We start from the raw sequence: 26,947 nt of genomic DNA on the forward strand, positions 1-26,947 counted from the left end.
ATATATAATTATTTAAAAAAGTAATAATAATAATAACAAAAAGATTAAATTAAATATTAAAGTAATAAAAAAGTTTATTAATAATATTTTTAAAAATGATTAATTAATTAAAAGTTTATAATAAAATAATAAAAGTAATAAAGTAATAAACTTATTAAAAATAAAAAATATATAATATAATTAAAAAAAATATTTAACAATTTATAATAATAATAAATATAATAAAAACTTTTATTAAAACTTAAAAATATAATTTATTTAAAAATATAATTTAAATTTTAAATTTAATAAAACGTAAAAAAACTTTTTATTATAAATTTAATTAATAAATCCATTAAAAAAATTATAATTACGTAATAATTAATAAAGAAAAAACAACGAAATTATAAAAAAAACCCGATTTAATAAAATTATAATAACGATAACGTAAATAAAATAATTTAACTTATTTTTTATTTTTATAAATTAAAAAACCGAAATCTTTTTTATTAATAAAATGTTAACTTTTTATTTATAATAATTTTTAACATTTAATAACTTTATTTTACCAATAGTTTAAAAACTTTTAATATAATATTATATTATATTTTTTATCTTAAAAATTATAATTAACTTATTCCATAATTTTTTCTTTTATTTACTTATTTTAAATAATTAAAATAATAAATCTTTTATTGATTATTTTACGAAAACTTAAATTATAAATGCCGCAAAACAATCTTACAACGTTTAAAACCTCGGAGACTCTGATCTCACAACGCTTAAGACCTCGGAAACTTTAAACCTAACCAACCTACTTAAAAACCACCTTTACTCTTAAAACCTTACCAATAATAACCTAATTGCTAACGACCTGATTTTACTTAATCGACAACTTTATAATCCTTAAACCGTAAATATAAACCTTAACTTTTTAAAACCATTAATTAAATCGATTAATATATTTTAACTTTTTTAAATTAAATTTACCATCCGATATATTTAACCAATTATCATTTTCTTACGAACTTATTTTTTAATACTTTAATTAATTATTATTTCATTGTAAATTTACTTTTCGATATATTTAACTCGTAATTATTTTATAAAAAATTAAAATAAAATAAATTATATTATTAATATTAATTTTAAAAAATTTAAAATTTTAATTATAATATAACTTTAATTAATAATAATAAATTAATGTTAAAACATTAAATAATTTTAACTTTAATTATATAATTATATTTTAATATAAGTACCATTTATAATTATATACACCCATTTTATATAATATTATTTACTTTTAATATAAATCATTTCTTTTTTTTCATTTATTATTATCATTTAAAAGTTTTTAATATTAAGTTTTATTTAATAACATTATAAAAAAATAATAAAAAAATAAATAAAATAACTTAATTTAATTTAATTTTTTTATATTTATAAATTAAAAAAACTTTATTTTCTTTTATAATATAATTTTAACTTTTTTATTTATAATGATTTTTAACATAATTAATATATATTAAATAAATAATATATAAAGTTTAATTAATAATATTTTTAATTATTTAATTAATTAAAATAAAATAATAAAAACGTATAATATACCGTTATTTTATATAAAATTAAAGATTTTTAAACCATTTAACATAATTAATTAATTTAATAAATAATTTTTTATAAAATAAATTTTTAAATTAAATAAATTTAAATAAATAATTAAAATATAATTTATTTATTTATTAAAAATTATATACATAAATAATATAATATTTTTAATATATATATTTTATAATTAATAATATTTTTTATTATTATTTATATAATAAATATTTAATTATTAAATATAAGTTTTATTTTAATTAATTTTTTTATAAAATTTAATTTATTTAAAATAAACATTAAATAATTTAATATTATTAATAAATTTAATTTTTAAACTTTTTTAATAAATTATTATTTATTTAAAAATATTAATATTAATTTTAAATTAATTTAATAAAAATTATTATAAATAAAAACTTAAAATTATATTATAAAAATTAAAGCTTTTTTAATTTATAAAAATAAAATAAAATAAAATATTTTATTTTTTTATTATATAATTTAATATTTTTTTAAATAATATTTTATTAAATTTTATATAAAAAAACTTTTAATAAAAAAAACTTATTTAATTAAATCTTTTAAAATTATTTTTTTATGAAAATTAATAAAAATACTTTTTAATATAATAATTTCCTTTTATTTTAAAAAACCCCACTATTTATTCCAAAGAATTGGGGGTTTTTTTTTTAAAAAAAAAGTCTGATATAATAACCTTTCATAAACTCAAGCCATCAATTTTTAATTATTTTATAACTTCTTCAATTTCTACAACTTTTACATCATGACCTCTCGTTTCACATCCCAAAATAAAACCACACAGCAGCGTCTATCAACCCATACCGTTGGCTTAGTTGCTCTATCCGATTTCCGTAAACGACGCGCCGAAGTCATCGAGCAGCAGGAGCGCGAGGCACGAGACGCCATCGCTACTGGTACACCTCTAGACACACCTGAACGTTCGCGCACTGGTACCCCAGACGATAATACCGACATCTCGAACCCTCGAAAGAAGAAGAAGAAGGAGAAGAAGGTCGCCAAAGGACGTGACAATAAGCTCTCATTTGCCGACGACAATGACGAAAATGAAGGCGACGAAAATAGTGGCCAAGGAGGAGACGAGTCTAAAGATGGGGAAGTGTCTGGAGAGAAGAAACTTAAGTTCAAGGCCAATTCATCAGTAACTGTTGTTCCGCGCGCGGTAACTAAAGCTGCTCTCCGTCGTGAAGCGGCTGAAAGAGAAACCTTACGGCGAGAATTTCTAATGCGACAGGAGGCTGTAAAACTGACTGAGATTGCAATACCCTTTGTGTTCTACGATGGGACTGATATTCCGGGAGGCGTTGTACGCGTCAAAAAGGGTGACTTCATATGGGTATTTCTGGATAAGAGTAGAAAGGTTGGCGCTGACCTCGGTGTTGGTGAAAAAGCCAATGCCAGGAGAGAATGGGTACGTGTCGGAGTTGACGATCTGATGATGGTTCGAGGGAACATTATTGTCCCCCACGTAAGTTTTTTCTACTATTCTTATTACTTTCACTTCATATCCCCAGAATGCAAGTATTCAGACGGTACAAACCGTTAACTAATCTGTAGCACTACGACTTCCTTTTCTTCATCATGAACAAAACTACTGGTCCCACTGGCAAGCTCCTCTTTGACTATGTGTCCGAAGTCTCGGAGTCAGCACTTCATAAGCGTTCCGCCGATGAACAAGCCGTTAAATCGACCAGCACGCAACCGGTCGTAAATAGTCTGGAGGGGGCTTCGGATGACCCAACCTTCACTAAGGTTGTCGACCGGAGATGGTATGAGCGGAATAAACACATCTATCCCGCCAGCGTTTGGCAAGAGTTCGACCCGGAGAAGGACTATCAGAAGGAAGTAAGGCGCGACCTCGGCGGAAATGCTTTCTTTTATTCCTAAGTACAGCGCAAGCTTTACTAACTAATCGGTGACCTGATCCCACTTGTCTCTGCGTGGTGCTTTGGGTCAAGGCTGAAATGCATTTCTTGGTCTATTTAATATCGCTTGTTAGGCGGGTTGGATTGCGGTTGATTGCTTGGAGCTTACTTACTGAACGAAAATGACTGGCTAGTTAGCTAGCAAATGATCAGCCAGGTTATTCCTAGGAACCACCATCCGGGCCAGAATAGAACTAGGCACAGCGAATTGCCACAAGAGCCAAGCATCAGAGTGAAGAGCTCGAAAACAATCTTCTTCCTTAGATGCTGGATTGACTTCGTCTTCCATATTGTTCTTCCTAGAATCGCCGCGTGGTATCGAGAAAGCTTCAAAACCGAATATACTTGGCTAGCGAAAATTCGGACTACCTGGGAGAATTGCCAGACGAACCAGATGATTTTGGTATGAAGAGATAGGGATCCAGCAGCAAGGACTCGCTGGCATCGGAGAATGACCACTAGAGTGGGCAAAGATATTGCAATTATGCTAGAACTCGGGTTGGTCACTGCTTGGGGCTCCTTGGTTGGTGCGGCGATGATGGCGACCTTAGAGAGTTCCATTGTGCTGTTATTCCAAACTCCAGGCAGGCTGCGTATCTATGCTGGTTCCAATGAGCCCAATGAACATATTCTCAATCGCGGGGCATCAGCCGTCTAAATATAATACAGCGGCTCAAGGAATGTATGTTTCACATAAGGTCAAACTGGAGGACGCGGAGAAAAGGTAATAGGATGCGATGCAACCAACAGGCAACCACATGCAAATATCATTACCAAATACTCGGACTAGGAACGGGCTCTAGATACTGGTTTCTATTCGGCGTATCGTGCGGTCGACGTCCATCACGAGACACTACTCAACTTGTATAACCGTAACGGCCCCCCGCGTAGTCTTAGTAGAAAGCATCCCCAAAGGGGTATGGATAAGATAAATGTATAGTATATATATCCCGCTCCTAGATTGTGCAATCAAATACCCACGTGCGCTTGTCCATTGGCCATACCCAAGCCGCCAAAATGGGAAGGGCAAAGTTGAACGTAGACCAGAGACATCCCGTATATATGGTGTGGCTTGCCTAGCAAAGTGCTGTGTTTCGTACAAGTGAAGTTCTACTAGTGTGTATGGCTTCCTCGTCGCCACTTAGACTCACAAGGCGCAACAATAGGCTTAACAAACTCGAGAAGTCAAAAACTGTACTCTTCCCGGGACGTTGAATTCTAGGCCCGCAGATCTCGGGTCAGGGGAGGGTGGCATATGGTGTATGAAACGTGTTGAGAGGTGGCTGCTGATTGGTTGTTAGGAAATATATCATCCGGCACCGAAAGACCTTTGACGACTTCTCGGACCGGATTCCTGTTACTCCTCCTCTTCGGTGTTGGAATCGCAACTACGATTTATATTTATTCTTGTCTAGTACATTGGCGATAGCAATATATCGTACGCGAGTCATTTCCATTGCGCTGACACTGATATCGTTTATTATTCGTTGTCTTGCTACCTTTAAGGCGTAGTTAGACAAGCAGGTTGGTCATGTTAATTAGCTACCCAATGCACATCTTGTGCTACTTAACCAATGGAACAAGTGAACCGTAGTAAACCGAGTGTAATCTAAATGTTATGGGTATCGTGATTGGTATGACTACCTAATACGACGCGAAATCCCGCGTTTATCTAGGCCCTCACCTGATAGCCTAGTAATCATTCGATAGGGTTCATCGAAAGCTATCCAGTAGTATAAGAGGTGTACAGGAGGAAACTTGACCGAATTTACCAGTTCCTACGTCCGCCGCCACGACCACGCCCGCCAAACCCGCCAGTGCCCCCACCCCCACCGCGCCCCATGCCCTGTTCGTAGCCGAAATTTTGGCTTTGAGCATTGCCGAATCCTTGGGCAGGCCCCCCAAAGTTTTGGTTCTGGTTGCCCTGCCCTCCAGCAGCGCTGGCCCCGGCATTCTGCACACCTGAGAACATGGCAGACATAGTAGATGGATCCATTTGGCTCGGGTCAAGACCGGAAGCCATCATTTGCTGCATCATGGCTTGCATCTCAGGAGGAATTCCATCCATTCCAGGCATGTTTGCCATACCGGCGCCTGCGCCTGCGCCGCTCATCCCAGGCATGCCTCCCATCATCATCATCTGCATGTCTTCGAGCATCTTCTTGTTATTCTGAGCGATGGCGTCCGAGCTGTACTCGCTGCGTACATTGTCTTGCTTGGCAGCATATAAGGCCCACGTGAACTCGTCAAAGCCGTAGTTGAAATAGTCGCTTAGGTCTGTACCAGGTTTCCTCCAAGGCTTGTCATTCTCTGGCAGATCTTGAATGCGCCTGTGTTAGCAGTAGTTAGTGAATTGAGAGGAGGCAATATGCGACGAACCTTCGTCAATGTTGATCTGGGTGATAGGCTTTCCTGCTGGTTTGTACTTAGGTATCGCATTTACATTAACCTTGGATGTGGAAACTGCAGGTAAGTCATGGCCTGAAGTGGACCGCGTTGGTACGTCTTCCTTCTTAACAGCAGCAGGCTTGCTCGTATCACTTGACGCTGATCTTTGGGGTATGTTTCGTATGTCACTATATCGCGATTGGCTATGGAATACGTGAGTAGATATAGACGAAGGGGAAGCTAGGTAGTGCTAACGTAGGCGGAGGCGCATTTGTGCCATCTTTTCGTTCCGTAATTATATCTATGTCCGAGTCATCCTCGTCCATCTCAGCGCCTTCATCCTCCTCCTCTCCTTCTTCTAAATCTTCCTCATCTTGTTGTTGCTGTTGTGGAGGCTGGTGCTGGACATATGTAGCTGCAGGATGAGAATCGGTAATGTTAGGCGGGTCATTTTGAGTGGTGGGTTCGTCGGGAGCATAGAAATCATCGTCGTCGTCAATATCCATTATGATTCTAGATGTATAAAGGTCGTACTAGTTAAGATATTAAAATCTTGATACTAGAAAGTTGTATGGACGCTAATGTTCGGGAGAAGTGAAGGTTTGGATGTAAGGGTTTAGATGTAAGTTCACTACAGGTGGATGGGTTCAATTGTCTTTCAATTGGTTACCTTGAGCTACCCTGGGTAGGGAAGACAAGGGAAGTGCGATATGTACAATACATAGAATAAGGCGTGGGGCGATTGCGGCTGTAACGGAGCTATGGCTAGGCTACAGGTACCTACCTATGTTAGGTACCTACCTAGGTTAGTTCAGTACGTATAATCTGGAGTACAATACCAATCCTAGTAAATCATATACCGTCTGGGGGACACAGGCGCGCTAGCTGGCTAGCAACGCGACCGCACCTGCAGCTCTATTGCAAAAGATTAAATAAAAAAACATTTTATTAGGTACCTAACCTGCATCAATACATCAATACAACTTACCTACATACCACATTTTACCCACCTTACATTCATTCCTTTATTTATGTCCCCAAGATCCCTTTGTTGGGCATGTGAGCTAAGGTATGTCTCTGACAAACAAACAGGAGACGCAAGTATCAATCATGTACTAACTTAGGTACGCAGTTATAAATAAATAAAATTCTGACATTCCACGCCCGGGGAATCATGGCCCTATCTAGATCAGCGAGTGGCCCTGGCGGCCTGTCTATCAACACGTCGTCCGCAAACTTGTTGTGAGTCTAGCATCTATTCTCCTACAACTCTATTCCCCTATTCCTCTATCACCCCTCTCCGATCCTTATGTAGCGAAACGAAACGAATCTGCTGCAATGCCTCCCGCTTGGGTCATAAAGCTGACATCCGGCGCCGGACGAAGTGGATCGAGCAGTACCCAGCCTCCCGCTCCCGGTGGAAGCCTTTTCGGCAATACATCAACTACACCTAAACCATCTTTATTTGGTAATCCTACGACTTCTTCCTCCACCGCTACTACTCAGCCTCAATCCGGCGGTCTCTTTTCATCATCTTCCGTTACTCCATCCCAGCCGTCACAGGGAGGCGCCAGTCTATTCGGAACAGCGAATAATACTACAACTCAACCGCAGCAGGGAGGGGGGCTTTTCGGGAGCTCGCAGACCACACAGGCGCAACCGCAGCAGGGGGGAGGACTTTTCGGGAGCTTACAGCCTACCCAGGCGCAACAGCAAACGCAGACTCAGTCCCAACCCGCCACCGGGCTGTTTGGCGGTAGCACGACCGCTCAGGCTACGTCAACGGGGACTGGGACTCCTGGGACCCTCTTCGGTAGTTCTTTAAAGCCTACACAACCAGCGCCGAGCAATCTGGGATCATCTTTATTTGGCCAGGCAGTCCCAGTCCAGCAGAAATCCAATCCGTTGTAAGTTGAACCAACCCAGCTCCCCTACAACCATTTCGCTAACTCGATCCGCAGTGGGAGTACTATTAGCCAGCCGGTTCAATCCCAGCCGCAGCAACCTGGCTTGGGCCTAGGGAGTTCACTCGGCCTTGGCCTAACCATGGGCCAATCATCAACTCAACAGACAGTTCCCGGTGTGCGTATCGACGTAAGCAATCTCAAGGGTACTACGCGGTTTAACGATCTCCAAGAGGACCTACAGAAGAAAATAGAGGCTGTTGACATATTGATCCAGAGACAAATGCAATATAAGGATGAGGTAGATTCATTCATGCCTGGTCATAAGGAGATGCTTGAGAGTATCCCCAACGACGTCAGTTTTGTCGCTAAAAAGTACGAGAGTGCGCATAGTGCACTGGCATCGGCAGCCCAGGCTATCGAGGCATCTCGCGGCTTAGTCGCTCAGGATGTAGATCACGCCCGACTAAGTTTCCGAGCTATCGATAACTTGAAGCTGCCTGAACAGTATCATACGGCCGGGATATGGTCCCCTAGGCAACAGTCAGCAGGCACAGCGAATACGGAGGCGGACGGACAAGACCTGGTCAGCTTTTTCTCTAAGGCGGCAGATGACATGGAAGATCAAGTAAAGAGATATGACCGGAACATGACCGAGATTGAGATGCATATGCACGGCGTTTCCGATAATCTAGTGGAGCAGTTGCAGAAGATGATGGCTAACAAGAATGGGGCGTCATCTGGTCCCAACGAGAAGGCCCAAGAGCTTAGCGCTGTGCTTAGAGAGTTGCAGCAGGGTATTCTGAAGGTGGCTAGCGATGTCGCAAGCGCTAGAGAAGATATGACCCAGCTGCAACTGGGGAACTTCATTAGCAACGATGGCGATCGCAATGGTGTGTACTAGGTAGCATTATGTTTCGCGGGCTGTGTATTAGATAGTTTAGATACCCAAATGGAAACTTAATGATATAGCCTGATGAAACAGCTAGATAGCATATCCACGCATGTGTATATCCTTCGGATATAATCCCCCATGGTATGGATTTGTTTCAACTATATTGTAAAACTCGGTGCTGGTATTCCTCTATATGCTCAGGGCTAAATATGATAGCACTCACTGGTGTATCTATATTAGTATGATTAAACAGGGGGCATTTTTACGTCTAGATACAAGAGATACAGTACAGCATGGAAAGACTTCATAAAACACAACCTCTGTTATCTAACTACTACCACAGTAGCACGCGCCAACGCCAGCCCTTGAGGAGTTTCACGTCGTCTTCCCCAAGACCCTGATCTCCCCTTTCGATCTTGGCCATGAGCCGTTTCAAGCGTTTGGATACCGTTCTTGCTACGCGCATCGATACCTCGCTCTGAAATACGTACAGGATAGCCAGTACAAAGAAGGCTATCGAGGCAAACTTGCCCTTGCCATGAACGGAATCCAAGATGCGAGAAATGAGACCCTTGCTTCTCTTGAAGGCGTATTCGGTGTCGTTGGACTCTTTGTCTTTCGACGAACGGCGGAAAACCCTACGGATGGCGGGAATGAAAGACGCCCTATATGGGCATAAGAAACTATGTAAATATACAGCTGGTTTATGTGTGATGTTGCGGGAGGGGGTAGATGGGGGAGAGGAAGAGATGCCATGAAACAATTTCCCATATGCTAGAGACTTACACTAGACCACCTAAAAGCCATCGTCGCCATCTATGCGCCTCGGCCGCCTTAGCTAAGTCCGATACCTCACTCCGCAACAGCTGCAAGTCGCTCATTATAATGCTCTGCTGCGCTTGAAGACAACGCTCGCTAGCCGGGTCGTCATACTGTCGTCTTTTGTGCAGCGAGATATACTCGCCCAACGAGTATTCACAGGCAGTCCTTATCGATTGCAGATCCGTCCCGGCGAAAGGCGTAGAGACCGGCTGTTCAAACCTAGGGTCTGGCTGCAATGGAGGTGGACCTGGAGGCACCGGAGCCGAAGTTGAGGGCGGTGCTGGATATGATGACGACGGTGCTGGCTGGTACTCCATTGGGCTGAGGCGAGTGAGCGGAATGCAGGGCCGAAGCAGTGATTAAGATTGTCCTCTTACAAGGTCGTCGAAGTGAGTATAACGCTTCCTTTTTATTCCTATCTCTCCCTCATTATCAGCAATTACACAATTCATAAGATAGGAAGATCTAACGGAGGTTGGGGTCGCGGGGTAGCCGCTCAGCTAATAAGACATGCAGGCTCGGCAAAGTGGCCAGGTTTGGGGACTGGACTGGGCAGTAAGCGTCGCAGCCACCAACCTGCATCCATTTCTGTGATACGCCACCATGTAAATAGGATGATGATGCTCGTATGAAAATTATATATGCTTGTTATATCCACAACTACCTTCTTCTCGACTATCATGATTAGCAGAGGTATATATAACTATCACTAGCTGTAGTTTAAGTTACAAACCAAATTATAGTTTCACTGAAGATTGACACTCGATTGGTAACAACCCAAAGGAAAAATGCCGAGCCTAAGACCATAAGTTTTAAATGTTAAAAACTCTATACGAGATATTTAGAATAAATGATGTATAACCACAACCTCCCCTAGCTAAGTTTATAATTATGGAACAACAAAGTTATCCACGTATCTTCTGATTCTACCTCATGATAGTTGAAGTAACCTGTCATATGAGTTACACATACTTTCCCAATAATAATAGGGGGGAGGTATAGCCTCTTTGTAATAACCAACTCATACAGAAACTCAATATTAACTAACAATATAGCTAATTTTACAAGTAAATTCAAGAATTAAGGTTATTAACGCCCTTGGTCTTATAAAGTTAGAAGTTATTAATGTTAGGGAATTTAGCCTTATAATGACTGACCTTCCCGATTCCTACGAGGTAGGGAGCTAGGATACAACAGAGCCTTATGGGTTTACGAATGCTAACTACGCTATCTTAGCTGGTAATTACAAAAAAGAGCATTTAATTCTATATTAAACATGGACATATATTTTCCTGCTCTTAATTAATAAACCAGAACATGGAGTTTAACGGTATTTAAAGGGCTAGAAAATTAGTAGTGGTGAGGATAGGATATTTTATTTACAAGCCTCGCAAACTTGCATGAAAATATAATGGGATCTTAAGACTGCTGAAGATAAATACAAAGATGTAGTACCTTGCTTATATACTCTGGGAATAAATATTTGGTTGTACGATCGAGCTGTTTCGACGAGGTCAGCCGAGTAGCTATCCTCTCATCTGACCGGCAAGTGTAATAATAAATATATGCCGATCTACCTATGGTGATGCATGGCGAATGGGCTTACTCATCACCGTCTTTGTCCTGAATGTAACACGTGACTATCAGCAGACAGTGGAGAAAGTTACCCATGTACGGAGAAGTTACTTTAGGTACCTAACGGGATAGATCGGATCAGCTGCACCTTCCGCGCGGTCAGCCCATCACCGGGATGAATGCGGTCGTTTTGTCACCAGTACTTTTCAAGTGTAACGTACGCGTAGAAGAGATAAGTGCATGTACCTGAATAAGCTAGCATTCGGTAAGGCGCATATGTACTGCGGGGACGCCTATATACCGCCTAGATTTGAGTGGACTTGTCGCACAAACATTGAATTTCTCTTTACCTGAATCAATGGTATCCGTGTAGATCGGGATTAGTTTCCAACGCTTCTGCGCTCTTAACACACATTGCGGGCGATAATTATGTACCAAAGTACCTACATGTCGTGTATTACATGATGAGTACGTACAAGACTCGGTTGCAAAGTCTTGTACATTATGTTGATGTTGAAGTGGTCTATCCGGTTGACCGTATTTTAAATATTGATCGTAACGTTAGGTAGGTAGGTAATAATCCCTAATCGCGGACCCCCCCTTTTTTTGTTCATCTAAATTGCGTGCGAATGAATTATTACAGTACATAGTAAGTCCGGCTTGCGGTACAATGCGTGCGGATGGACGGGCTGACTAGGGGTGTAGATAATTTCAGGATAAAGGATCCGGCCCGCCCCCTTTTAATCCGTTGCGGCCGAAAATATGACGCCAGTCGCTGACTTTGGAGAGAACATTATTACAGCATCATAGGAGGCGCGGAGGCTAAATTGTAAGTGGGCACCTAATGTAGCCTATCATCATCATACTTACATAGGTAGGTATATGAAAATATCTTAGATGTGGTACAAAATTCTACTACGAATACCAAAATATCATTTCGTTGGATATTCCGGCGGACGGGCAAGGATAGCTGATCTAACCCGGTACCATGGTTGAATGTATTAACCTAGGTTAGGTTGATAGTTTTAAAAATATAGAAAATGCTTGATTCCCCCTCCGCAAATGAGGTAGGTAGTAATAATACCTCCTTTGGCACTTAGGTATGTATTGAGACATGTATTCGGACTAAAAACTGTGCCAATGCGCGCCGGCCACACTTATATTCAAACGGCGGCGCGGGCTGACGGCGTTATGCAGTTTCGGTCGCCGCATAGAATAGTAGGTTAGAATAATAGATCTTAGTTAACATCCACTCGGTGCGTGACCTAGGTCTAGGCATTGGAGGTCTCACGTCTCACGTCTCACGCATGGTGGAGCGAGCTTACGAGCTTCCTCCTTTTCTTCACTGGCAATCCCCGGACCACATATGCACACTGTCTATATTTAGGATGGCAGATGGCGATTGGCATATTCGTGGTACATTGAATTGTCTTGTATATGTATGTACTCAAACCCGCGCCGGTGTAGATTCAATAGTTTGGTTCACTATTGTGTACTTGAAATGCCATAACGCCCAGGGAAAGCTATCGGAAAATCGGCGGTTCCACCGCCTCCGGGAGGATTGAAGGTACGGGTGGAGAAAGTGGACGGAAAAGGACCATAGGAATCTATCGAATTCCCATACATAGAAGCCTGCGATTTTCGGCCCTACATATCGGTACGTATGTATAGGTATACGTAGCATTGTGGGCCTTGGATTGACGAGGCGTCATACAAGTCTCTATGCTCTTTGATGAGATTCTACTATTTTGTAACTTTGTTTTTTGTTGTTGGACGTAGTGCGAGTCTACCTATCTCTTAATGGAGGCAACACAGATAGAAGAACCGAAGGTTGAGTAAGTCAAGTAGCGAACAAGGTGAAATGTTTAAGCTTCTAGCTGGTCATCTGTCCGAGGGGGTTCGGCAGTAGTGAATACCAGGCAGGGAACGGTGTTGTAGGATGACATTGTCGGAAGTATTTGACTTGGCACTTCCTTAAGCATCGGGACAGACGCATGTATAAAATCCTAGCATTAGTTCTCCAAGAAGATTACGCGCAATCGGTGTCGCTGATCTCGTACTGTATCCGTATAGCGATGGGAGGGTACTTGTCTGTAAGGTCTGTATGTAAGGTCGGACGGAAAATGCACCAAACGAGTCCGGTGCCGACATTAGAGGAAAACCAAATAGGATAGGGATGACCATGATTGCGCGCACATGGCACTGCAGCTAAGTGTCACCCAGTCATCGAACCATCTCCGCTTCGGACTATCCGCCGCCCGGATATCCCAAACGAAGGATAATGTAAGTGGTATGTAGGCATGTAGATATATATATATATGTGTGTGTGTGTGTGTTTATGCGTGCGTATGTGCGGAGGTTGGCATTTTCATTATCTTATAGAACAAACTTGATAGAGCTGGCGTTGTAATCACAAATGGAGGGTAATTATACACACTTTGGCACAATGTCTACGGCAGTTCTATTACATGTTTCAGCTTGAGCTTTCTAATATTCTGTTTCGCTTTGTGATGGTGGATCTCTGATACTAGGCATAATCTAAGCCCCTATTCTACGTTTCGGCGACGGCGAGGCGGCCCCATCTCGGTCAGCAATGCGTGACCAGTGGGAGGTTTCCCGTCCCGTGTGTTCCCTTCCAGTGGCCTGTAACACGCACGACATGATGGGCTGCGTATAGGACGACGGCCGGCGGATTTCTTAAACAGCAGCCAACGTGGCGGGGTTGGGTTGCCTGGTCGAGGTTGCATCGAGTCAGCCCCGGCTAACCGATTCAATAGCTTCGTCAGCCGAATAACAACCCCCGAAGCATATTTTACGATGCCATTTCCCTATGGCATACCGGGTGGGTAAGACGAACCGGCTGGAACGAGTGCGCCCTCGGAAGTAGCGGTATATTTTCCAACCTACACCATTTACTTACCTAGTATTTATTTAGAAACTTGCCTGTTGGGAAATAAGTTTTGATGGCGTCAAGGTTAAATATTCCGGATGCCAACTTTCGAACCAAGGTTTGGCAACATAATTACTATAATAATATAACCCAGGGTACTATCAGTTTATTTGACAATCAACCTGATTCAAAAGGCATTCCCGGGAGGTAACTTTAGATTAGGAGGCTGGCGAGATTTGTTGGTAGGCAGTAAAACAGGGACCGACACTCCGAAAAAGCCCCAGTCCACCCGCCGCTCTAGACCCCGAGTCCGCACTCACAGTATGAAGTATTTTACCAGCGCTGTCTTTAGTTACTTAGACCTTATACAGAGGTAAAAGAGGCGTATGCTCCTTTTTTGTCCCTGCTTTCCTTTTTACACATTAGGTGCGTATCTAGTCAAAGCGTAGCAGGTTAAACTTTTCTATTTTCTCCCGTCATCCGTCTCCGAGGTTTATAAGTAGGGTGCGTAACAAGGAGCTCGGTCGGCTTATCGAAATGTCTATTTCGGATTTATCTTTGAAAGCGGTAACGAAACGAGCAAAATGAACAAACCCACCCAACTAGATTACCCAATATGATTTCAGGAACACCTCGTTTCCCATCAAATACAATGCGCAAATGTCCGTCCTCACTAACTAGAGTATGTGGATTACAATTGCCATAAGAGAGAGGGCAGGCAAAATGATACATTAAAAAAAAAAAGTAATGTCGCCCGTGTTAGAAAAAAGCAAAAGAAAGTACGGGCGCGGACGGATTACGAAGTACGTGTTCACGCCTCCCTTCCCGTATTGCGCTGTCACAGTACGTATAGACAGTACGGGAGGGCCCCGTACCATTGCCTAGCCAAATTGGTAAACTCCCACGCGAAAGAGACGACCAGCGCCGGGAGCCGTGGAGCCGAAAAGCCCCCCTCCAGAGAAACATGTTTGAGTTTAAGGATTTCATCAGCCTGTCTCCGGTCGATCGACTTTTGACAGAGAAAAGGATGTTCTTTTCCCTTTCTATTTTCTCTTATATTTCAATGCATGTGTATTATTTAAGTACTCGTCTATCAAATAAATTGAATAAAGTAAAAATAAAACGTCATTCACGAACGCGTCTGGTGAGCACTTGCCGCACGGGCGAATCCCCGGTTGTGGCCCCCCACAAGGGAAATAAAGTACACAAGAAGAAAGAGAGGGCAGAAGGAGGGAAGTGCGAGAGAGATACCTCAGGAAATACCTAAGGAAGAAAGAGCCGGGCTAGGCCGCGCTTTGCACCCCTCCCCCGAATTGACCGCCTGGAAATCATCAGTGCTCGAGGTTGGCTCAGGTGCGCGCTCTGATTTTTAGCGCAAACGCCCGAGTCTGGTCCGTCTTAATTTCTGTTCTCCCTCCCGTCCTGCCCCGTCTCCTGCAACATCCCTCTCCAGCGGCTTCGCGCCAGAGCGCCATCACCCAGGTTCTATCCTTCCAAGAAAAAAAAAGTTCCATTTTCCTTTTTTTCCCTTTCCTCTTTTCTTCCTTACCTATTCTACCTACTAGTTTTTCCCTTCCCACTAAGAAACCCCCCCTCCACTCCGACCGAAACTTACACAACTAAAAAATTTCCCATCCACCCGCACCGAACATCCACCGCCTCCCGTCTTCTCCGTCTACACAAATAACTCTTCCATCACTCTATCATCTTCTACCGGACCTGCATTCGGAGTGTCGCCTTATTGTCCGGAATAGCATCGTCATATATTCTCTCACTTGCGATACATCTTTGGTCTAATACTTACCATGGCGTCTGTCGTCCGCGGCACGTCGCTCAGAGCCGGCGGCGCCTGTGTGCGTTGTCGCAAGGGAAAAACGAAGTGTGTCTACGAGAATGGTCGCGCACCATGCAGGAACTGTGCCAAGGGGATGCACGAATGTTATTTACCTTCGGAGAGTATGGCTCATCACCATGGTCAATCACCGGCAAGGCCTCCTCGCCCGCGTGAGAGTCTACCTGGCGAGCGAAGCGTGTCGGCAACCAGCGACCGCCAGCCTGTAGCGTCCGGCACTGTTTTGCCGCGCAGTATGCAGACCAATAGCGAGAAGTAAGTTATTTTATTACTTTTATTCTTTTATTATTATTCTTTTGTCTTTTCTATCGACGTCATCATAATTTCTCTTACTATTTGTCCGCTTCTCTTTTTTTTTCCCTTCCCCGAGATGCCTCTACTCCCTTTTGGCCTCCATTATTACGGGGGCATCATGGTGTTTCGGTCTTGACCCAGGTTGGCGGCAGCTATGCGCTCCGAATAGTTTCTGGTACTTGGTGATCCGTGCTCCCTGGCGTCGTCGGTCAAGGCAGAGTGCAGTCGGCCAAATCACTCCCCCAACATTCAACCACTAGTCTGATTCTGGGTGGCTGTGAATGGGGATGGATGCCGGTTGCCTCGTTTCTCGCCTCGGCATCTCCAGCGTCTCTTCCCTAGCCCCCAATCCTGCCCATCCTGCCCAGCCCGCCCAGCCCATCTACTCGTCTGCCTCCATACTCCGTTTGTCCCTGCAACCCCCAGCACGCGCTCCTATTTCAATCCAAATACCCTTGTCCTCCCCCAAACTTCGTTCGCGTTGATCGGATCCACTAACACGTATTTTCGTCCGTCCCCACAGACTCAATCCGGAACTGGTGACGGAATGTGAGAGGGTAATCAGCAAGACTATTCCGTCTTGTGTCGCCTTTCACAAACCTTCCTTCCTACAGAAGCTCAAGAATGGCACCCTCGAGGCTAGCATCGTCAACGGTCTTCTGACTTGCGCTGCGCGGTAAGCAAACATTCTCATTTTTCATATTGTCTCTCCGTTTATTGAACATAATTCCCCGGAACCCGCCTTATCCACTTCTGAAAGGATTCCGGGCGAATGGTTCATTCATCTCCGGAGTTGCATTCGCGTTTCGCCTAATCCACCAATGGTTTTCCCTTTTCGCGAATCCTTGCCACCACCTGGCTTTCCGATCGCCTCTGAAAATACCTCGTTACATTTATTTAAGTCAACCGGGCTTACCTAACCATTTATCTCGCGTATAGGAGCTCCCCCGCCTTGATTCGTCGTTATGGCGGCCAGGGAGGTGCTTCGGCTGCGGCCGAGCATTTTGCCGTCAAGGCTATCAATATAATCATGCAGAATCTCGACAATCCGACCTTGGCGGATATTCAGGCTCTTTGTCTCCTGATCATCCACGAATGGGGTAACCGCAATGCTGTCCGCGCGTACATTTACCTTGGCCAAGCCGCTCGTATGGCTCAAATGTATCGGATAATTGCGGTTCACCAGAATCGAGACGATCCGGATCAGTTCATTAAGGAGGAATCATTTCGCCGTACCTTGTGGCTTATCTATGTGTTGGATTGCTTCCTCACAAGCAGCCCCGGTCGCCAGCCGGCCGTGTCTCACCATGACATCAAGGATGTCCCACTTCCGTGCCTTGACATGAGCTACAACTTCGGTACGCCCGTGTATGTTCGAACCCTCGCCGGTGGTCCGCCCCCGGCGCTTCCCACGCCGTCCACTCCGATCTCTGAGGTTGGCGAGTTTGGCCACATCGTGATGGCAACCCAGGCCTGGCGTAACGTCGTCGAAATGCTTACTACCGTGACGAGTGCCACTTTCTCCGAAGAGGACTGTGCTTCTCTTGAGGCAGGTATTGAAGCAGTTCGGAATTCGTTACCACCACACTTTATGGATAATAAGACCAGGCAAATCAATCTACACATTACGATGGGTAGTGGATTCACATACGCTATGTTGCATTGTCTCCTTCACTGCGCTACCATCATGGTAAACCGTCGTAGGCTGCTTCATCTTGTTACTACTGACGGATTCAATCACGAGACCTGGCGTATGGTGCCGCATGTTCACTTGCAGACAGTTGATCGTGTATTTGCAGCTGCTGACAGCGTGGTATCGCTCCTACTAGCCTTGGAATCTAACGCGGACAAAGATGCCGTCCTCAACTTCCCTTTAGTCATGTTGTTTTCGTGCTTTACAGCTTGTTCTACTGTGGCTTGGTTTAGCCTAAAAGGATTAACACCCGGCGATTTGAACGAAACGGCCGAATCGATTGTTCGCGATGGCATGCGCTTTCTTCAAGATGGGGCTAATATTTGGATTTTGGCCGTTCCCTGGTACCGCCATCTATCTGTTATGAATAAGGTCCTACGGAATGGCGATAGGACTCTTCAGAGAACACAGCCCGAGACGATTGTGCCCTTGATCAAGGAGGACACAGCAAGTCAACCAGACAATCCTGATAGCATGGATTACGAGCGCCCACAGTCGGCGAACGCTCAAGAGCAGACGGATAGTCGAGGCAGCGAGCCACCACGAAAGTCTGGATTCACGACTATCAATGGAGGATCGGTTGGTGTGTCACCGCCGGCCACTGCGAGCCCCCCGCCGGGCCAGTCGAAGGCAGAGTCCCCAGCACCTTCCTCGTCTGGACAGCCGGCCGAATCCGCACCGGCTGCCGGTAACGATATGACTGCGGCCGAACTTTGCGTGGCGTTCGAGCGCCAGCTACTGGAGTTAGACGATCTCGCTGCCTTCATGGGCGGAGGTGTGTGAAGACCCGAGCATCAATCCCCACGCCCTCTAAACCTTGTACTACTTGCACTTACGCATTATCCAAGTGCCGTTTCATGATAACCCGGCGTATCTTCCTACGAGGCTGTGTTAATAAGGGAAACATGGATTGGCGTTGATTGGTGTTCTCGGATTGCCTTTCAGGGCTTTGTTTTTGAAGTTATTCGTGGAGTTTCATGCCGCTCGAGCGAAATCTTTTCAGCCCTCGCAATACGCCGCGACGCGCCGATGTCCGGATGGGTCGATTTGCTATAATCTCGCCGAATGCCACGGTATTTATAAGGAGGCGCAACTCCCTTAACATGGCGGAATCTTTGGACGGCGCTTTATGTTTGCAGATTTGTCTGTTCCTCCCCCCCCTCATAGCTCGGGCAGACACACTTTACCATAGCTACTGATTGTTGCACATGGAAAGGTCGCGAGAGAAGGCTGAGGAAGCAGCTGAAGAAAAAAAATTAAGAGAGGATAAGTGGATTTTTATGCGCACTGCAGAAATATGTTGCCCCAGGTGTAATGATGCCTGGTAGCTACAGTTGAAGGCGGTTTGTAGCTTGGAGCCAACTTGTACTATTATAAGGCATTTGATTTGCGATTGCTAGTTAATTCGATTATGGTTTACCATAACTTCATGGAATCGTACTTGACATGCTAACTCCTACCTAGGTTAGGTATTTGAGTGACAATTCTCTAAAGTTGTTAAATGACGTTGAATAGTTTGCGTAGTTGCTACTAACTATATTTTAAGATACAAAATTTTTTTTTTTTTTGGAATAACTCTTGTTTATTTGAAATCCCCATGGCGACTTTCATGTGAACCATGCGGTCGCTATATCTACCTGTAACGGCCTTGAAATAATACAGCGGCAGTCGTAGGTTAGGTATGTGGATAGCTCGATAAGGAGCAAGAGGTAGGTATCACGTGCCTCATATCTAATTAATATACAATTGTCACTATGGAATTTTGCTCGTGTTTATCACACTCGAACTAATTCATTCCCTATCCTTGCCCGGCAACAACATCGCATATCTGCGTCTTGATACCCGTTTCTCCAGATGCATACGAGGCGAGGCATTTCATGCGGTAGCCATATAACTGTCGTTTATCTATTCGCAGCATAAAGTCAAGCATCACTACCAGCATGCAGCGGCTTTTTAAGACACGGAGAGGAGATGGATATGTCGGGCCAGGACAATAGCCCCAAGCGTGGGTCAAAGCGCAAATTGAGTAATAAAGATGGACTTGAACTCGGAAAATGTTTCAATAAATCATCTACGCTCGTGGGCCGGGAGACCTCTTCGTCAACGACAATTGAATGCTCGGTTACCAACGAGGACCGACCTTCGAAGCCAGTGGTACCCAGAGAACTAAGGGACGACTATCACTACAACAAGCTTTATACGAAAGAGCTGGACTTTCGTCTGCTCGGACAGCATGACCCGGAATTCGAAGCCGTGTTGGAGCACGGTTCGCATCTTGACTTTAATAATCCTAAGTCAGTCATGCAACTGACTAAGACCCTCCTCAAGCGGGATTTTGGGTTGATAGTCGATTTACCCACGGACCGACTTTGTCCTCCGGTACCTAATCGGCATAACTATATACTTTGGTTAAAGGAGCTCCTTGACTCATCCTCGACTCCGTGCTTGGACTCTAGCGAACCGGCTCGGCATGTGACTGGGTTAGACATTGGTACCGGCGCCAGTCTCATCTACCCGCTTCTAGGTTGTGTTCAACGACCGTCGTGGTCTTTTGTCGCCACTGACGTGGATGCGAAGTCGTTATCTTACGCACGCAAAAACCTTGAGCTAAACAACCTACAAGCCAGAATCCGTGTAGTTGGTCGCGCCACTACGGACTGTCTTATCCCCCTGGATGAACTAGGCCTAGAAACTATTGACTTTACCATGGTCAACCCTCCCTTCTACACATCTGAGGCCGAACTCACAGGTCTGGCCAAGCAGAAATCCAAGCCCCCAAATACCGCGTGTACGGGCGCGCCAGTCGAGATGGTGTGCGCCGGGGGCGAGATCGGTTTCATTAAGAGGATGATTGATGAGTCCTTACTCTTACGAGAGAAGGTGCAGTGGTACACGTGCATGCTTGGCAAACAGTCAAGCCTGGAAGTGCTTGTAAGCGCCCTTAAAGGGAATGGCGTGACTAACTATGCTATTACGGCATTTGTTCAGGGGAATAAGACGCGCAGGTGGGCTATTGGATGGAGTTTCGGGAACAGGAGGCCGAGTCTGTTGGCTAGTAGGGGTTGTGAGCCCTCAGCTGGGAAAAAGATCTTGCCGGAACCTACAGAGGTGACCGTTGTTATGAGACCTAGTTCGCAAGTTAAGCCGGGACAGCTTGAGCAGACCGTTTGCGATACGATGGAGGGTCTTGACCTGTATTCGTGGAGCTGGAGTAAGAAGCTGTCGAAGGGCGTAGGCTTTGTTAATGGTAATGTTTGGAGTCGAGCCTATCGCAGGAAAAGGGGAAGGGGAAGGGGAAACCTGAGCCCGGCCGTGGGAGATACTGCCGAAGATGGGCCTTCATCGCCCCGTCAAAAGAAGCCGAAGCAAACGGCGGAGCAGGATACGACGCACAGTATGTTTGGTTTCTTATTAACAATACAGGCTTTAGGAGATATGAATGATAAGGATCAAGCAGTGATTGTGGTTCGCTGGCTTCAAGGGGACGATCATGCGGTTTTCGAGAGTTTCACGGGATTCCTTCGAAAAGCCATTCTCTCGTCAATCTAAGAGTAATGAGGTATAATATGAAGTCCTAATGTTAGTTTAAGAGCGCTATACACCAATCACGTGTAATATCCAGTAAATTCTTGGAACCTGGAGCTATCAAATTGTTGTCTCTAGTATACCGTACCGCTGTATCCTGTTTCTGTATGATAAACGGCCCCCAATAATGCAATCTATAATCTTCATGTAATATACTATATGAAGGTATAGATTCTTGATACTGTGAATCATAGAACCTTTCAAGGCCCATCGCGTACTTAACATTGTTTAATCCTCGATACGAACGAAAAAGTTAGTCTCCCCTTCCTTCGGGACAACGGCAGCACGCTTGACAAATTCATCGCCGACAGCTAGGCGCAGCTTTTCCGCTGTTGCTGGGGCGTCAAGAACCAATGGTTCCGTTACGCCGTTCATCTCTCTCGCAGCCTTGACTGCTTCCCTAAGGGCGAAGAATACCGTCGAACCTAAAAAAAGCGGTGGCTCTCCGATACCCTTGCTACTCTGGATAGAGCGCAGATGCTTCCAGCTTATGGCATTTCCTTCCGAGTCGTGCCTTAACATGGACACGTTGAATATTTGAGGGATATCCGAGAAACCTTATGCTTATGTCAATACGAAACTCCTTCGGAGGGAGAATTCGCTGATACTTACCTGGTATCTTATAAGTCCCGGGTCCCTTTGTGAACATTTCACCTTCTCGCGTCCACAGCGATTCCTCCATGGTGAATAAACCCTGCCCTTGGACGAAGGCCCCTTCGATTTGCCCATAGTCGATTGAAGGGTTGATAGAACGACCGACATCCTAGTTTGCTATTAGACAAAATTTACGGTCTCGCTCCAATAGATACTCACCATCATTATGTCTGTCCTTAGAACGGTATGATCACCTGTAAGAAGATCTAATTCGGCCTCTGTGATAGCTACACCCTGAGTGAAATAGTAATACATCGGAAGGGGATCTTCATAATTTCCCCATTTGTACCCTATCTTGGGCATCTTCCAAAATCCGTTGGCCGCAAGGTTGACTCGGTCTCGGTATGCGGCATGGGCGATCTTCGACATTGGAGCATCCCGTCCGAATCGTTCCCTGTATGGCGCTAGGCGTTCGTTGAGCTGCTCGCAAGCGTTTTTAACAGCCATGCCATTGAGATCACTGCCCGATGATGCGGCGGTAGGGGATGGGTTGGCGACTTGGTCGGTCTGAGAGTCTTTATTGAATATTTGCTCCACGCCCACGCCGAGCTCTTCAGCTGCAACCTGACACATTTTGGTGTAAAGGCCCTGTCCCATCTCGGTGCCTCCGTGGTGGAGAAGGATCGAACCGTCTTCGTAGATTCTTACGTATGCGCCGGCCTGGTTCAAATGAAGAGCTGTGGCAAAGCTGTGATATGATATTAGATCTTTTTATTACATAAATAACAATGATGTGGCTTACCTGAGACCGAATTTGGTAGGTATCATACATATCCCTCTCTTTTTATAATGGTTTTTGGAGTTGAATAATCGGACTTCTTTCTTCCTATTCTCATAATCTGCATTGGCGCTGAGCTGTTCTAACATGGTTGGGACGTGGAAGTCAACATCGATGGGTTGTAAGAAGGGAGTTAAATCACCCTGCTTATATAGATTTTTGAGCCGAAGCTCATCGATATCCATATTGAGCCGCTCGGCAATAACACTCATGTATGACTCGGCCAAGTACATCGCTTGCGGTCCGCCAAAGCCTCGAAACGCAGTATTCGATACTGTATTTGTCTTGCACACCCATCCGCGTATCCAGGCGTGTGGTATATTGTAGCAATTATCAATGTGAGTACAAGCCCGATCCATGACAGCGCCAGACATGTCTATGGAAAACCCGGCATTGCAGTATATGTCCGCATCGAAGCATTGGATTATTCCGTTCGCATCTGTGCCGATTTTCCACTTGCATTGCATTGGGTTTCTCTGCCCACTGGTTGACATATCTTCGTCGCGATTTAGCATTATCCTCATGGGACGCCGCTCCTTTTTAGCAGCAAGAGCAACAAAGCATGCTGCTGGTGTAACTCTCGACTCCTTTCCACCATAAGCGCCCCCGAGACGTCGGACCCTCATATTTACGCGGCTCATCGGTACGCCAAGTACCTGAGCGACGAAGATCTGGTTCTCTGCTAGGTTCTGAGTAGAAGCATAGACTTCCATGGAGCCATCCTCGGCATGCGGAATCGCTAATGCGGAAATAGTTTCTAGATAGAAGTGCTCTTGTCCGCCTAGCTTCGTCAACCCTTCGAAGATATGCTCGCATTTAGCGAATTCGTCGTCTAGAGGCCCCTGAACAGCTGCCCCTTTTTTCAACTGTTTTCCATGCTCAAAATAACTCTGGGCTTTGATGGCTTGGCTAATGGTGATTATGGCCGGCAATACCTCGTACGTTACCTTGACTTTAGCGGCGGCAGCTTGAGCTTGCAACGCTGTCTCGGCGTAGACTAGACCTATTGTCTGGCCGTGCGAATGAACTTCGTCTACCGCAAATAGGGGCTCGTCTACTCGAATTGGACCCCATGCATTGTTTGCCCTCGATACACTGTCCTTGTCAAGATAACCTACAACCCCTGGCATTTCAAGCGCAGGGCTCCAGTCAATGGCGAGTATCTTTGCATGTGCTTTTGTCGATAAGACGAGAGCGCAATGCAACTCATTGTTTTGCCGGGGCATGTCGTCGATGTACTCTGCCTCGCCGGTGCAGTGCTTCAAGGCTGAAAGATGCGGTATTTCTTTACCCACCACAGTGGTGCCTGAAGGAACAACGTGATCCCGAGTCCCAGAAGATACTCCCCGGTGTATTTCTTGAATAGCATCACTTTCGATTCCAGCAAGGCCTAATTCTGCGACACTTTCCTGCCAGAAACGGAAAAATAGTGACAGGGTGAGAACTGTTGGAGTTGTTAGCAAATAGGGGCTATGGAACTAGGTATCCGAGACATACCCTTCCTATACTGAGCCATTCCACCTGGTACGCCAAATGCTAAATCAAAGTCCTGTAAAAGAGCCTGAAGAGCTTCTTCGCGTGTAATAACATCTGCCCATTGCTTCCCTATCACAGCCTTCTGGGCCGCAGTCGCGACTGTGGTAATTGGTGCCATGCCACCATACGCGAATGTCGCCTGTTCGACAAGTCCTTTTTGGCTTACACGTAATCGGAAACCAGCAGTAACTATCGCGATATCATCATCTTTTCTCTTTGCTTGCTTATATGCCTTCGTTACCTCTAACATCTCTGGTGGTGGTAGTGGAATCTTGATATGTGTGATTATGCCGTTGGGAGGTAACTGGGTTGTCCGGTACTTAATGAAGAACGTCGAAAGTGGTATGTCATAGGGGCCCTTTCCTTTAGATCTTACAGTGATTAAAGATCCTGCTGCTAGTAGTGCCGGGGCAGCATCTGAGATAGGGCTTGCAGTCGCCAAATTCCCAGCCAGGCTGGCAACGTTCCGAATTTGACGGCCTGCGAAGTATCGGAGCTGCTTTCTAAGTGCCTCAAGTGCGCTTGCTCTAGCACCAAGCTTTATAAATAATGTGGCACATAGGTCTTCTACCTTGGTCAGTGGCATATTACCTGGGATAGATACTTCTGAAAGACCCTTGAGATCAGCATCGCTACTAGGTCCCTTGAAGCTGTTAAGCTCTTTGATATCCGACGCGTAGACGCATACCCGATATTCGGATTTCTTGAAGCGAACCTCGATCTATTTCTACGTAAGAAACGCCTAGAACAGTAGAATGTGAACGGATATATGACATTACCTGTGTCTCGCTAGCGCCTCCCACGATTTTAGCAGAGGGCCAAGCATCTTTTAGTTCCACCAGTTGCTCCAAAGTTGTAGGTTTGAACCAAATCTTTCTCCCATCTCCATAACAGATAGGCCGTTCTTCATATCTCCAGAGAGCTGGCGGGAATATGATTTCTGCTGTAGGGTTATATGGTATAAATGAACAAGGTGGTGCCCTAGGTTTACCCGAGTCTACAGACGTTTCTCGTGTATTAGCAGATTCCTGAGAGGATGCTCTGTCGGCACTGCTCCCGGACGAGGACGTCGACGGGTCACGACAGCAGCCTCCCGGACGCCCGCAAGAGCCGCTGGACGAAGAACCGCATCCATTTCCATTTGCTGGCGTTTGTAGAAGACCATCGTCGTCATCGTGAGAACTTAAGGGGGAGGGATTGTTCTCTTCGATCAATTCGCCCTTTAAATCCTCCAAGATAAACGTCTTGGCAGCCTCTAGAATTGGTTTGTAACCTGTCTGAATAAGTTGAGCACGACACTTGAGCACAAGTGTAGAAACGGATACATACGCATCTACAAAGATTTCCATCTAAATGGCCTTGTAGCTCAATATCAGAAGCTGAAAGCCGGAACTTTCCGTCTTGATATGAATTTCTAACGAGTGCATACAGACTCATTACTATTCCAGGAGTACAAAATCCGCACTGAGAACCACTAGCGGCAGCCCTGGTATTAGAACAGTGGTGTATAGGTCGAAGCTATATAACGGACAAATAACTTACTGCATCTTTGCTACCCTTTCTTGTAAAGGATGCGGGCGATCAACGGTGCCTAAGCCCTCGATAGTAATCAGACTTTTTCCATCGACGCCGACCAAGGGGAAAAGGCAAGCATTCACAGCATTGTGCCTTAACCGCCTGCCTTCTTCGACGGTCTGAAGGACAACAGTACAGGCACCACATCCACCTTCGCCACATCCAAGCTTGGTTCCTTTTAAGTTGCCCTGGGCTCGGATCCAGTCTAGGAGAACCCAATCAGGGTTAGGATTCGGAACCGTGACTCGACGGCCGTTTACGAAAAAACATAACTCGGAGGTAGTATATGTTGACTGTATTAGAGGCGTGAGAGCTTCGGCAGCAGACGCGGCGCGAACATCCTGCGGCACGAATGACAGCCCAGTTATAGGCGGCTTCGGGAGTATATCAGCTGCTGCCATAGTTTCACGAGAGCTAATAGAAGGCGAGGATATCAGTAAACGGTGATAATATGAATCCTGAAGTTTATTCTCTTGTCCTGGCTACCTTAGGTAGGTAGGTATGTATTCATCTAATTCGGAGTAGCTATGTACAAACATGGCTGATAGTTATCAGCACACCTCTAGGTTAGTGTGTTTGGGCTATCGTACAAGTAGAAGAAGTAACATAACTAGCTAAGGTTTAGTATGCCATTAATTGCCACCCCCCACTCTGGTCGGACATAAGTTTCGGGCATAAAGATCCCAGGTAGTGAGTTCTGGTGTGTACTCCAGGGGCAAATGTAAGCATAATCTATCGCCCTATAAACATGAATGATTTAATGTTATTACAAATGCACCGTACGATCTACCAATCTATGTACCAACACGTTGGATACATAGGTTGCCTACTTACATACTCACATGTATTTTGTATGTCTATACCTGGTTTGCATATATTTGTACCCGTCCATATATGTGGCGACCACTCCTAGCTCCCCATTTATGTACATACATAACATGGACGTACTCAC

At 44.5% G+C, this 26,947-nt stretch overlaps 8 protein-coding genes across 8 annotated transcripts; 4 read left to right on the forward strand and 4 right to left on the reverse strand.

Annotated features, from left to right (window-relative positions):
• Positions 1–2,297: 2,297 nt before the first annotated feature.
• On the forward strand, positions 2,298–3,604 carry F4813DRAFT_250602 (XAP5-domain-containing protein). Its single transcript, XM_049240144.1, has 2 exons — positions 2,298–3,097; positions 3,187–3,604. Exons 1-2 carry the CDS (start codon positions 2,375–2,377, stop codon positions 3,514–3,516), a joined length of 1,053 nt encoding a protein of 350 aa, XP_049095470.1. The 5' UTR covers positions 2,298–2,374; the 3' UTR covers positions 3,517–3,604.
• F4813DRAFT_250607 (uncharacterized protein) lies at positions 3,435–4,301 on the reverse strand. The gene has a single exon (XM_049240145.1). It carries the CDS (start codon positions 4,113–4,115, stop codon positions 3,693–3,695), a length of 423 nt encoding a protein of 140 aa, XP_049095471.1. The 5' UTR covers positions 4,116–4,301; the 3' UTR covers positions 3,435–3,692.
• A 690-nt stretch (positions 4,302–4,991) lies between these two features.
• F4813DRAFT_374045 (Fip1-domain-containing protein) lies at positions 4,992–6,619 on the reverse strand. The gene is made up of 3 exons (XM_049244878.1): positions 6,198–6,619; positions 5,934–6,145; positions 4,992–5,873 (listed from the first exon to the last, which is right to left on the reverse strand). The coding sequence occupies exons 1-3, from the start codon at positions 6,446–6,448 to the stop codon at positions 5,323–5,325; spliced, it is 1,014 nt and encodes a 337-aa protein (XP_049095472.1). The 5' UTR covers positions 6,449–6,619; the 3' UTR covers positions 4,992–5,322.
• Positions 6,620–6,988: 369 nt separating this feature from the next.
• F4813DRAFT_374048 (uncharacterized protein) lies at positions 6,989–8,829 on the forward strand. The gene is made up of 3 exons (XM_049244879.1): positions 6,989–7,184; positions 7,328–7,849; positions 7,904–8,829. The coding sequence occupies exons 1-3, from the start codon at positions 7,117–7,119 to the stop codon at positions 8,748–8,750; spliced, it is 1,437 nt and encodes a 478-aa protein (XP_049095473.1). The 5' UTR covers positions 6,989–7,116; the 3' UTR covers positions 8,751–8,829.
• F4813DRAFT_374052 (uncharacterized protein) lies at positions 8,830–10,021 on the reverse strand. Its single transcript, XM_049244880.1, has 3 exons — positions 9,941–10,021; positions 9,528–9,884; positions 8,830–9,406 (listed from the first exon to the last, which is right to left on the reverse strand). The coding sequence occupies exons 2-3, from the start codon at positions 9,878–9,880 to the stop codon at positions 9,076–9,078; spliced, it is 684 nt and encodes a 227-aa protein (XP_049095474.1). The 5' UTR covers positions 9,881–9,884; positions 9,941–10,021; the 3' UTR covers positions 8,830–9,075.
• A 5,099-nt stretch (positions 10,022–15,120) lies between these two features.
• F4813DRAFT_374058 (uncharacterized protein) lies at positions 15,121–19,292 on the forward strand. The gene is made up of 3 exons (XM_049244881.1): positions 15,121–16,135; positions 16,698–16,850; positions 17,114–19,292. Exons 1-3 carry the CDS (start codon positions 15,834–15,836, stop codon positions 18,648–18,650), a joined length of 1,992 nt encoding a protein of 663 aa, XP_049095475.1. The 5' UTR covers positions 15,121–15,833; the 3' UTR covers positions 18,651–19,292.
• A 361-nt stretch (positions 19,293–19,653) lies between these two features.
• Positions 19,654–21,494, forward strand: F4813DRAFT_374062 (uncharacterized protein). The gene has a single exon (XM_049244882.1). It carries the CDS (start codon positions 19,839–19,841, stop codon positions 21,414–21,416), a length of 1,578 nt encoding a protein of 525 aa, XP_049095476.1. The 5' UTR covers positions 19,654–19,838; the 3' UTR covers positions 21,417–21,494.
• Positions 21,495–26,567, reverse strand: F4813DRAFT_374063 (xanthine dehydrogenase). Its single transcript, XM_049244883.1, has 8 exons — positions 25,963–26,567; positions 25,750–25,894; positions 25,200–25,697; positions 24,382–25,141; positions 22,849–24,328; positions 22,266–22,794; positions 22,065–22,215; positions 21,495–22,009 (listed from the first exon to the last, which is right to left on the reverse strand). The coding sequence occupies exons 1-8, from the start codon at positions 26,394–26,396 to the stop codon at positions 21,681–21,683; spliced, it is 4,326 nt and encodes a 1,441-aa protein (XP_049095477.1). The 5' UTR covers positions 26,397–26,567; the 3' UTR covers positions 21,495–21,680.
• Between the last annotated feature and the right edge of the window lie 380 nt (positions 26,568–26,947).

Source organism: Daldinia decipiens (assembly GCF_022478715.1).
Source record: "Daldinia decipiens strain CBS 113046 unplaced genomic scaffold F4813scaffold_46, whole genome shotgun sequence".
In the NCBI taxonomy this organism is placed as follows: domain Eukaryota; kingdom Fungi; phylum Ascomycota; class Sordariomycetes; order Xylariales; family Hypoxylaceae; genus Daldinia; species Daldinia decipiens.

Bases quoted from the DNA above. Each gene is read 5' to 3' on its own strand.
- F4813DRAFT_374052 (XM_049244880.1), bottom strand. From the start codon at position 9,880: ATGGAGTACCAGCCAGCACCGTCGTCATCATATCCAGCACCGCCCTCA. The intron at 9,407-9,527 runs GTAAGTCTCTAG...ATGCCCATATAG, and splicing joins TGGCTTTTAGGTGGTCTAGT to GGCGTCTTTCATTCCCGCCA.
- F4813DRAFT_374063 (XM_049244883.1), bottom strand. From the start codon at position 26,396: ATGGCAGCAGCTGATATACTCCCGAAGCCGCCTATAACTGGGCTGTCA. The intron at 25,698-25,749 runs GTATGTATCCGT...CAACTTATTCAG, and splicing joins ATGGAAATCTTTGTAGATGC to ACAGGTTACAAACCAATTCT. The intron at 22,010-22,064 runs GTAAGTATCAGC...CATAAGCATAAG, and splicing joins CGGGACTTATAAGATACCAG to GTTTCTCGGATATCCCTCAA.
- F4813DRAFT_374058 (XM_049244881.1), top strand. From the start codon at position 15,834: ATGGCGTCTGTCGTCCGCGGCACGTCGCTCAGAGCCGGCGGCGCCTGT. The intron at 16,136-16,697 runs GTAAGTTATTTT...CCGTCCCCACAG, and splicing joins ATGCAGACCAATAGCGAGAA to ACTCAATCCGGAACTGGTGA. The intron at 16,851-17,113 runs GTAAGCAAACAT...TCTCGCGTATAG, and splicing joins CTTCTGACTTGCGCTGCGCG to GAGCTCCCCCGCCTTGATTC.
- F4813DRAFT_250602 (XM_049240144.1), top strand. From the start codon at position 2,375: ATGACCTCTCGTTTCACATCCCAAAATAAAACCACACAGCAGCGTCTA. The intron at 3,098-3,186 runs GTAAGTTTTTTC...ACTAATCTGTAG, and splicing joins GGAACATTATTGTCCCCCAC to CACTACGACTTCCTTTTCTT.
- F4813DRAFT_374062 (XM_049244882.1), top strand. From the start codon at position 19,839: ATGGATATGTCGGGCCAGGACAATAGCCCCAAGCGTGGGTCAAAGCGC.
- F4813DRAFT_374048 (XM_049244879.1), top strand. From the start codon at position 7,117: ATGGCCCTATCTAGATCAGCGAGTGGCCCTGGCGGCCTGTCTATCAAC. The intron at 7,185-7,327 runs GTGAGTCTAGCA...CGCCGGACGAAG, and splicing joins ACGTCGTCCGCAAACTTGTT to TGGATCGAGCAGTACCCAGC. The intron at 7,850-7,903 runs GTAAGTTGAACC...CTCGATCCGCAG, and splicing joins CAGCAGAAATCCAATCCGTT to TGGGAGTACTATTAGCCAGC.
- F4813DRAFT_374045 (XM_049244878.1), bottom strand. From the start codon at position 6,448: ATGGATATTGACGACGACGATGATTTCTATGCTCCCGACGAACCCACC. The intron at 6,146-6,197 runs GTTAGCACTACC...CGTATTCCATAG, and splicing joins ACAAATGCGCCTCCGCCTAC to CCAATCGCGATATAGTGACA. The intron at 5,874-5,933 runs GTTCGTCGCATA...GGCGCATTCAAG, and splicing joins CCAGATCAACATTGACGAAG to ATCTGCCAGAGAATGACAAG.
- F4813DRAFT_250607 (XM_049240145.1), bottom strand. From the start codon at position 4,115: ATGGAACTCTCTAAGGTCGCCATCATCGCCGCACCAACCAAGGAGCCC.